This window comes from Anarhichas minor, unplaced genomic scaffold, assembly GCF_050575085.1.
Source record: "Anarhichas minor isolate MPS153535 unplaced genomic scaffold, ASM5057508v1 ptg000018l, whole genome shotgun sequence".
In the NCBI taxonomy this organism is placed as follows: domain Eukaryota; kingdom Metazoa; phylum Chordata; class Actinopteri; order Perciformes; family Anarhichadidae; genus Anarhichas; species Anarhichas minor.
The window spans coordinates 14,747,501-14,757,500 of record NW_027466464.1 but is presented as its reverse complement, the minus strand read 5'-3'; the positions used below and the strand labels follow the sequence as shown (position 1 = coordinate 14,757,500).

The following is a 10,000-nucleotide window of genomic DNA, read 5'->3' as shown; positions in this document are numbered from 1 at the left end:
CCGAAGAAAGAGTCCAAACTGTACGGACTGAAGAGCTTCATCGAGTACCAGATCAGTCCCACCGTAAGAGTACACGAGTACTACTACGATAACCACAATAATACACCGAGAAAAATACACTGTGATACTACTACTACTACTAATACACAGTAGTACACGCAGTAACACTCTGACGGTCTTCTTCCAGACGACCAACAGACCTGTCAATCATCGCTACAAGCACTTTGATTGGCTGTACGAGCGTTTGCTGGAGAAGTTTGGCTCGGCTCTGCCAATCCCCTCGCTGCCTGACAAGCAGGTGACAGGTGAGCCATTTCCACGACAACCACACCTGTAGAACCAGGTTTTACACCTGTGGACAAGGTTTTACACCTGTATGACCAGCAGGTTTTACACCTGTGGACCAGGTTTTACACCTGTAGTAGCAGCAGGTGTTACACCTCTAGAACCAGGAGTTACACCTGTATGACCAGCAGGTGTAACACCTGTAGAACCAGGTGTTACACCTGTGGACCAGGTTTTACACCTCTAGAACCAGGAGTTACACCTGTATGACCTGTGACCTCTGTGTTTGAGTGTGTACCTGTGCTTTCAGGCCGGTTCCAGGTGGACTTCATCAGGATGAGGATGGAGCAGCTCCAGGCCTGGATGACTCGGATGTGTCGTCACCCCATCGTCTCTCAGAGTGACGTCTTTCAGCTCTTCCTTACCTATAGAGACGAGAAGGTGGGTTAAGTCCCGCCCCCCTCTCACACTGCAGTAGATGTTTCAGCCAATCAGCTGCGAGGAGGTTTGGTAGCTTGGTCCTGATTGGCTGACGTTGGTGTTTCAGGAGTGGAAGTCAGGGAAGAGGAAGGCGGAAAAAGACGAGACGGTCGGACCGATGATGTTCAGTCTGATCGAACCTGAAGCTGCAGAACTCGACGCTGCTGAAGTGTACGTTACTAAAGGGCCCTTACTTAAAAACTACACCTTTGTGTTCATGTGTGTGTGTTAATGTGTGTGTGTGTGTTCATGTGTGTGTGTGTGTGTGTGTGTGTGCAGTGAACAGAAGTGTGAACTCTACAGTCGCTTCACAAAGTCGATGGACGACGGAGTCAAAGAGCTGCTGAATGTTGGACACTCGCACTGGAAACGCTGCACCGGACGTATGCTTATGTTTATATATTTATACACACATCTCTATATTTATACACATAAATATATATTTGTACACATATATATATATTTATACACATATATATATATATTAGTGCTGGGCAACGATTACAATTTTTAATCGCGATTAATCGCATGGATTTTTTGTGATTAATCGTGATTATTCTCATTGTTTTGGCAAAGTTCAATAATGAATTCAAAAGTAGTGTATTGTGCACTTTTATTTGAAAGTGCTGCTATATGAACAAAAGGTCAATAACATTTGGTTTAAACACTTTAAACACATCAGGTTCTTGTTAGCAGCAGTATTCCCTTTACACAGTAGCAGTTATAACACAGTTATAATGATTCTGATCATAGATATTCAGCCGGTGTTCACAACTTTATCTTCATGTGTGTAAGAGATGATATTTAAATATACTTCTTGAAAACTGCAAACCTATCTACGTCATGTTTTTATGTTTGTTAATTAGTTATCTCAGTAGTGATAACTAAATGATGCTTATTATACATATTACAAACAAAACACTTTAAAAACTCAAACAATAATTTAAATGAATCATTGCTTTTTAGCTTTTTTAGGTATGTTGGTCAGACACATATGCAACGCTGATTACTGTAATATGTGTGGTATTTGTTATAAATGTACCTTGGTACATAGAGGGTGATAAGGACCCAGCACTAATATAGATATATTTATACACATAAATATATCTAAAAATATACACACTGTAAACACTGCACCGGACGTATGTAAACATTTATAGACACAAATATATATTTATATACACAACAGAGATATACTGTATATTTATGTATCAATCTGTGTGTTAATATATACATATATATATATGTGTGTGTGTTCAGCGCTGCCTAAAGAGTACAATCGGATCGGTCAAGCTTTCAAGAACCTGTCAGCTGTTTTCATCAGCAGCAAATATCCAGGTGAGGAGACGAGGGAGGGAGGAGACTAGGATAGAGGAGATGATGATGGAGGAGGAAGGAGACAAGGGAGTCAGATTATCTTCATTATCTTCATATATATGTATATATATATATGTATATATATATATACGTATATACATATATATATATACATATATATATACATACATATATACATACATATATATATATACATACATATATATATACATATATATATACATACATATATATATACATACATATATATATATATATATACATATGTGCATGTGTATATATATATATGTGCATGTGTATATATATATATGTGCATGTGTATATATATATATATATATATATACATATATACACATATACACATATATACACATATACATATATACACATACATATATATATATATATATATATATACATATATACTGTATATATACATATATACATACACATATACACTGTATATATACATATATACATACACATATACATATACATATATATACATGTATATATATACACGTATATATACACGTATATATATATACATATATATATACACGTATATATATATACACGTATATATATATACACATATATATATATACATATATATATATATGTATATTTCAGGAGAGGAGACGCTGACTGACGCTCTGACTGCTGCTGGACAAACATACGAGGAGATCGCAGAGATCGTCGCTCAGCAGGTAAAACACCTTTAAATAGAATAAAATATTTATCATTGATAAATATAAATACATATATAATGTAAGTATATGTATTTTAAAGTATACTTCTACATAAACTGTGTTGTCTCTGGTGACCTTTGACCTCCATCAGCCTCAGAAGGACCTTCACTTCCTGTTGGAGACGAACAGAGAATATAAAGGTCTGCTGGGATGTTTCCCAGAAATCATTGCTGTACACAAGGTACTTGTACCACACACAGTACTACTAACGCTTACACTGTAGTACTACAACACGCAGTAGTATTTCAAAGAAAGAATTTTTGTCGTTAACGTACTTTAAACGGAAAACGTTGTCTCACCTGTTAACTTTAACGAGGGGGTGGGGCTTCACGTGAGGTTTTGGTGACGTCACTGAGGGGGCGGGGCTTCATGTGAGGTGTTGGTGATGTGTTGGTCTGTGTGTTCAGGCTGCTTCAGAGAAGGTGAAGGAGGCCGACCGTCTGGTTTCTGCAGGAAGAATCAGCAACAACGACAAGAAGAGCATGAACCACCGACTCAGCTGCATGAGCTACTCTCTGCAGGGTAACAGTGCACACAGTGTGTATTAGTGCACACAGTGTGTATTAGTGCACACAGTGCGTATTAGTGCACACAGTACTACAGTATTAGTACACACAGTGCGCATTAGTACGCACAGTGCGCATTAGTGCGCAGTGTGCATTAGTACGCATAGTGCGCATTAGTGCACACAGTGCGCATTAGTACACACAGTGTGCATTAGTACAGTGTGTATTAGTGCACACAGTGTGTATTAGTACACACAGTACTACAGTATTAGTAACCAGACTCTCTGTCTCTTCCAGCTGAGATGAATCATTTCCATAGTAACCGTATCTATGACTACAACAGAGTGATGCAGCTTTACCTGGAGCAACAGGTGACCTTCTACCAGCAGGTGAGGGGGGGGAGGGGCTGTGGGGGGTGACCAGCCTTATGACCTCATCTCTTCTCTGCTCTCTGATTGGTCAGATCGCTGATAAACTGAGAGGCGCTCTGACACGATTCACCACACTGTGAGGATGACATCACTGCCCGATGACATCACCGTGGCGTCATCACAGCTACACTCTTAAGATAGTGACATCACAAACGTTCTAATATGATTCTATTTAAATACTTTTTGTTTGAATTCTTCAAGTTTTAAAAAATATTAATGTTTGAACTGTATTTTCACATTAAATTCATCTTTGTACTATTTCATTGATTACTTATTGATATCACAGGTAGTACTACTTCGTTTCTATTATTAACCTCAGGTAGAATATATTTATTATATTAAATTAGGCCTTTATCAATATGCTGGTACACTAAATATATACAATTTAAACTTTAAATAAAAGTATATTGTTTATAACAATTCTCAGATAACAAGTATTTAAAAAATGATATCTAATTTTAAATAAGTCATATCTGCAGTCTAAATAAAATACTTTACATATATATATTAATTTCCTCTATAAATATAAATGTATTTACATATAATTCATTTTTCCCAAAATTTGTGTTTTCTAAAGCACAATTAAAAAAATGTAAAAGTAGCATAATTATACAAATTAAAAGCACACACAAAACACACAAATACTAAAAAATCTAAATAAACTAAATAATGTCCAAACCGCAGCGGCACTTTGCTCTGATAATAATAATAAATATAATATTCAATCATTATTAAAGCTTCAGAAGTCATCGAGGTGACAACAACAAACAGGTAAACAAATCAAAAGAAAACAAACTCATGTTCATAACTGACTGTGGGTCAGTTGAGAGGAGGTCTCACTCTGAACCTCAACGACCCCCCCCCCCCCCCGAGACAGGAAGTGAAGAAGCTGACACTTCACTTCCTGTCCGGTCGGAAACAGTTTTTTATCTCCGTTTCAGTTTCTGAGAGTTTAAATCTCTCTCTCACACACACACACACACACACACACACACACACACACACACACACACACACACACACACACACACACACACACACACACACACACACACACACACACACACACACACACACACACACACACACACACACACACACACACACACACACACACACACACACACACACACACACACAATGTTACTTAAGGTTTATGTTTAATTTGCAAAGTACAGAAAACATAATTTCTACATTTCTGAATGAGTTTGGTCAGACTGGAGTTCTCTGCTGCCACCTGGTGGCCGATAGCTTCACTACAGCGATGATCAATATCCAAACACTCTTCATGAATGAACACTGAGGAGGTTTAAAGGGTGAATGTATATTTATTTGAACATTAATTGATCTATTTGTATTGTTTTTATTGATTCATTATGTATCGGAAGTCTAAATTGAGGACGTTCAGAGCCTTTGAGTTTAGTAAATACCTTTTCCATAAACAATAATAGTAATAATGACAGTGGATGTTGTCACTATCTTTAGCTTGCTGTTAGCATCAATATCTTTAGCTTCCTGTTAGCATCAATATCTTTAGCTTCCTGTTAGCATCACTATCTTTCGCTTCCTGTTAGCATCGTTATCTTTAGCTTCCTGTTAGCATCATTATCTTTACCTTCCTGTTAGCATCATTATCTTTACCTTCCTGTTAGCATCCCTATTTTTAGCTTCCTGTTAGCATCGTTATCTTTAGCTTGCTGTTAGCATCAATATCGTTAGCTTCCTGTTAGCATCAATATCGTTAGCTTCCTGTTAGCATCACTATCTTTAGCTTCCTGTTAGCATCACTATCTTTACCTTCCTGTTAGCATCCCTCTTTTTAGCTTCCTGTTAGCATCGTTATCTTTAGCTTCCTGTTAGCATCATTATCTTTAGCTTCCTGTTAGCATCCCTATCTTTAGCTTCCTGTTAGCATCCCTATCGTTAGTTTTTTGTTAGCATCCCTATCGTTAGCTTCCTGTTAGCATCCCTATCGTTAGCTTCCTGTTAGCATCCCTATCGTTAGCTTCCTGTTAGCATCCCTATCGTTAGCTTCCTGTTAGCATCCCTACAGTAATAATTGAAACACATTCTGAGGTTAAACGTTGTAGAAGAACTTCAGTTTCTTTCTTCGGCAGCGAGGAGGACGGCGGCGGCGCTTTCCTTCGCTTCCTGCAGCAACACCGCCACTCTCTTCTGAGTCTGCGACACAAAAATATTATTCAAGATTAATTAACTTTATTTAAACAAACGTCACTTACAGAGCACGCAGACGCACTTACAGCCATCTTGAAGGGGTCGTCTGCGATGTCTTTGAGGTTGATGGTGACGTTGTAATATGCTCCGAAAACAGCCGTCTCTAACACCTTAGCTGCCACCTGGAAACACACACTTCAAATTAAAGGTTTTATTTATATAAAGTTTTATTTTGAAAACTGGCTCTCTGAACTAAAACCATTGTGATTGATTTCTGGTTGTATCAGTGGTTTCGGTCACCTGAGCGTCCGACTTGCAGGCAATGTTTCCGTAGACAACCATTTCTTTAAGAGGCGACCAAAGGACACTGATCCTCTCAGCCAGAGCCAAGGGCACGGCCACCGCCCGCTGCAGCCCCTCCTGCATCGCAACCTCTCTCCTGATTATAGATGACAGATGATAGATTACAGATTACAGATGATAGATTATAGATGACAGATTATAGATGACAGATTACAGATTATAGATGATAGATTATAGATAACAGATTATAGATGACAGAGTACAGATTATAGATGACAGATTATAGATGACAGATTATAGATTATAGATGACAGATTATAGATGACAGATTATAGACAGATGACAGATTATAGATGACAGATTATATATTATAGATGACAGATGATAGATTACAGATGACAGATGACAGATGACAGATGATAGATGACAGATGATACATTACAGATTATAGATGACAGATGACAGATTACAGATGACAGATGACAGATTATAGATGACAGATGATAGATTATAGATGACAGATTATAGATTACAGATTATAGATGACAGATTATAGATGACAGATTATAGATGACAGATTATAGACAGATTATAGATTATAGATTAGAGATTATAGATGACAGATTATAGATGACAGATGACAGATTATAGATGACAGATTATAGATGACAGATTATAGTGTCTTTTAATATCTGATGTAAACTATGTTAACATGATTAAAATGTGAATGTATGACACTACATATACAGTAATTGTATATACACTCATGATGAATAATGTACGTAAACATTCATCTTTGTATTGATTATAAAAGTTTTACATAATTCAATAAAATCACCTTTTCATCTCCTCTGCGGTGTTCTTCGGCATCTTCAGCGCCGCCTTCAACAGAAAGACATGTTGAATAATTACTATTCATGAAGAGGAGGAGGAGGGACGGTTTAGGACATTTAGGACAGTTTTGTGACATTTAGAAAATCTTAGGACGTTTTGGACTCAACCATGTAGCTGTTGAAGGCGGTCGAGTCGGCGTCCACCATCAGCAGCAGCTCGTTCATGGCCTGATGGAACGGAGGGATCAGCCTCCTCATCCTGTCGTCCAGCTTCTCAAACTGTCTCTTCCCGTAAGTCATCTGACCGACCATGGCTCCCAACGCTGCCCCCTACAGGACAGGCGGTATCACACTTTATAATATACAGAATATATATATTCGAGTTTAATAATGATGCGTTCTGGTACCAGAGCAGCGACGGCAGCAGAAACCGATCCTCCACCAGGAGCCGCCGTTCGAGCGCCGACACTCTGAACAAACTGCTGCAGAGACAGAGACACCAGCCGTCTGTTCTCCTGTGACCTCACCATGTACCTGCACAGGTAACAACACCTGGTTATGAATATTTAAAGTAATTATGTGTCAGTAATAAAGTCTCATCATCTTGTTTACCTACAATAAAAGGTAAAGACTCACTCTATGATTCTCTCCTTCGGGTTGAACGGACCGAGAGAGTCGAGGCCGAGTTTACTGATCACCTGACGACACAAAGAGACGTCACGTCTTTCTCATTTCATCCATAATTAATGCTCAATATATAGAAATATATTCAGTCTCCCACCAGCCGGACTTTGTGCTCCTCTTCCACGATGAAGAGTCGGTCTCTCTGGATGTAGAAGTCAGCAGAGTCCAGCACGGCCTTCAGAGGGATGAGGCCTACGATCTGAGAGCCCACCACCGGCAGCTTCAGCTCCTGAGTATGACATCGATCAATAATCAATGATCAATGATCAAAATCTAACAATATGATGATACTTCTGCTTGTTGAATGTCCTCTGACCTCAGCTAGCCTGCAGACCTCCTGGTGCACAGTGTGGAGGGGGGTCACCTCGTAGTCCAGGATGTTGGTGGACACCTGAGCAATGTTGGCCTCGTCCAGGTACCAGCCCATTCCCTGCACCTTCTGCAGAAGCCCCGGCTGGTCAGGAGACAGGGAGAGGTTATACAACTTCTATGAAATGAGATTCACTGAATGTATTTAATAGTTGACAATGTGAAGAATTCATGTTTTGTGGAGGATAGACATTGAGAACTCAAACTCCCAGCATGCACCTGGTCTTTCCCTCGGCCCTGCTCCCTGAGGTCCAGAGCGATGCGGTGAGCCTGCTCTTTGGTGCCGATCAGGTTCACGTTGAAGGCGATGAGGAACTTGCGAGCGCCCGTTACCGTGGCGCCCCACGACGGCACGAACACGGCAGGGCCGAAGTCAGGGGACCAATCAGAGAGCTTCAACTGGTGGACACAAAGACAGAATAAAACATTTGTCCTGTTTTAGGCGTTTTCTAGGGCTTTTATTCTGAAACTACAACACAGTTCTGTAATGTTCACTAAACCCTCTTTACTTACTGGTCTCCTACATTTCCCACAATGCCTTGGTTGAAGAAGAGACAGAAAGTAAACTTCTTAGAATAGTTTGTGTCTCACCTTGTCAGGTAAAGCTTCGTACTCTCCGGTTCTCACAGACGGAAGATTTCTTCTGGATTCTTTTTGTGCTGCTTCACCATAAAGATAAACTGAAGACATAAAGGGAGTATTAGCCACAATGCTAACGCAGCTCTATTAATCAGTTATTAATCAGACATGAATCAGACATGAATCAGATATTAGGTATCTCACCGGGGACGTTCAGCATCTCCGCCAGTTTCTGTCCGAAGACGTCAGCACAGTGAATACAGTCGTCCATCGAAACGTTCTGGACGGGGATAAAGGGACAAACGTCCAGCGCTCCGGTCCGAGGATGCTCACCTGAACAGGTAACACACATGTCAGCTGTTTCCTGTTGTGATGAGGAAGTAGCTGCTCACCTGAACAGGTAAGTAGCTGCTCACCTGAGTGCGTGCTCATGTCGATGAGGCTGAAGGCCTGCCGGGCGGCATTCAGCGCTCCCTCCACCACGGCTGCAGGTGAGCCCACGAAGGTGTAGACCGTCCGGTTGGTGGAGGCTCCAGGGTCGACGTCCAGCAGGCTGCAGCCCGGCGTGCCGGAGACGGCTGCTGCGATGGCATCGATCACCTGAGACAATAATCAATAATCACCTGAGACAATAATCAATAATCACCTGAGACAATAATCACCTGAGACAATAATCACCTGAGACAATAATCAATAATCACCTGAGACAATAATCACCTGAGACAATGATCAATAATCACCTGAGACAATAATCACCTGAGACAATAATCAATAATCACCTGAGACAATAATCACCTGAGACAATAATCAATAATCACCTGAGACAATAATCACCTGAGACAATAATCAATAATCACCTGAGACAATAATCAATAATCACCTGAGACAATAATCACCTGAGACAATAATCAATAATCACCTGAGACAATAATCATCGATCACCTGCTTCATTATTGTTATGAATGAAGGTTTCATAACATAGTAACTCTAAGTACTTGTACTTTACTCTAGTTTGTATATTCTGATAGTTCTGCAGGTAATCGTTGAGAACATTGATTTAGAAACTTACAGATTAAAGAAACAACTAAATAAAAGACAAACCTCTTTGTTTCGACCCTCTGAGAAGTTGGGGACACACTCGACCAGCTGAGCCATGATGTCTGAAACTGAATGAAGAGATTCAAACTCAGTCTGCAGGTCTAACGTCACCCCCCAAAACCCACAAACCCCCCACTGCTCCTCTAACAGAGTCCAGTGTGTCTAAT

The 10,000-nt window shown here is 39.9% G+C and overlaps 2 protein-coding genes and 1 long non-coding RNA gene across 7 annotated transcripts in view; 2 read left to right on the top strand and 1 right to left on the bottom strand.

Moving 5' to 3' along the window:
- The window catches only part of LOC142952896 (sorting nexin-9-like), a 7,553-nt gene extending 3,501 nt beyond the window's left edge, over positions 1-4,052 (top strand). For 2 of the 5 annotated variants that reach the window (XM_076094920.1, XM_076094919.1), the window contains exons 7-17: positions 1-63; positions 188-305; positions 596-726; positions 833-936; positions 1,045-1,148; positions 2,026-2,103; positions 2,737-2,813; positions 2,947-3,036; positions 3,263-3,392; positions 3,659-3,750; positions 3,825-4,052. The exon at positions 1-63 is cut by the window's left edge and continues 63 nt beyond it. In XM_076094920.1, coding sequence (XP_075951035.1) covers positions 1-63; positions 188-305; positions 596-726; positions 833-936; positions 1,045-1,148; positions 2,026-2,103; positions 2,737-2,813; positions 2,947-3,036; positions 3,263-3,392; positions 3,659-3,750; positions 3,825-3,872 — 1,035 coding nt within the window. In that variant the 3' untranslated portion in view covers positions 3,873-4,052. The remainder of the gene's footprint in view (positions 64-187; positions 306-595; positions 727-832; positions 937-1,044; positions 1,149-2,025; positions 2,104-2,736; positions 2,814-2,946; positions 3,037-3,262; positions 3,393-3,658; positions 3,751-3,824) is intronic. The other 3 variants (XM_076094923.1, XM_076094921.1, XM_076094922.1) reach the window with 3 other exon arrangements.
- A 702-nt stretch (positions 4,053-4,754) lies between these two features.
- On the top strand, positions 4,755-8,854 carry LOC142952899 (uncharacterized). The gene is made up of 3 exons (XR_012954740.1): positions 4,755-7,394; positions 7,514-8,020; positions 8,109-8,854. It is a non-coding gene; the product is annotated as an uncharacterized LOC142952899 (long non-coding RNA).
- ftcd (formimidoyltransferase cyclodeaminase) overlaps positions 5,101-10,000 on the bottom strand; it is a 10,968-nt gene continuing 6,068 nt past the window's right edge. Inside the window, exons 3-16 of the mRNA XM_076094924.1 lie at positions 9,837-9,901; positions 9,152-9,335; positions 8,940-9,068; positions 8,748-8,836; positions 8,376-8,555; positions 8,104-8,241; positions 7,885-8,016; positions 7,740-7,801; positions 7,511-7,637; positions 7,272-7,433; positions 7,109-7,152; positions 6,268-6,406; positions 6,054-6,149; positions 5,101-5,973 (exon numbers count right to left, since the gene is read on the bottom strand). Of these exons, the coding sequence (XP_075951039.1) occupies positions 5,890-5,973; positions 6,054-6,149; positions 6,268-6,406; positions 7,109-7,152; positions 7,272-7,433; positions 7,511-7,637; positions 7,740-7,801; positions 7,885-8,016; positions 8,104-8,241; positions 8,376-8,555; positions 8,748-8,836; positions 8,940-9,068; positions 9,152-9,335; positions 9,837-9,901 (1,631 nt within the window). The 3' untranslated portion in view covers positions 5,101-5,889. The remainder of the gene's footprint in view (positions 5,974-6,053; positions 6,150-6,267; positions 6,407-7,108; positions 7,153-7,271; positions 7,434-7,510; positions 7,638-7,739; positions 7,802-7,884; positions 8,017-8,103; positions 8,242-8,375; positions 8,556-8,747; positions 8,837-8,939; positions 9,069-9,151; positions 9,336-9,836; positions 9,902-10,000) is intronic.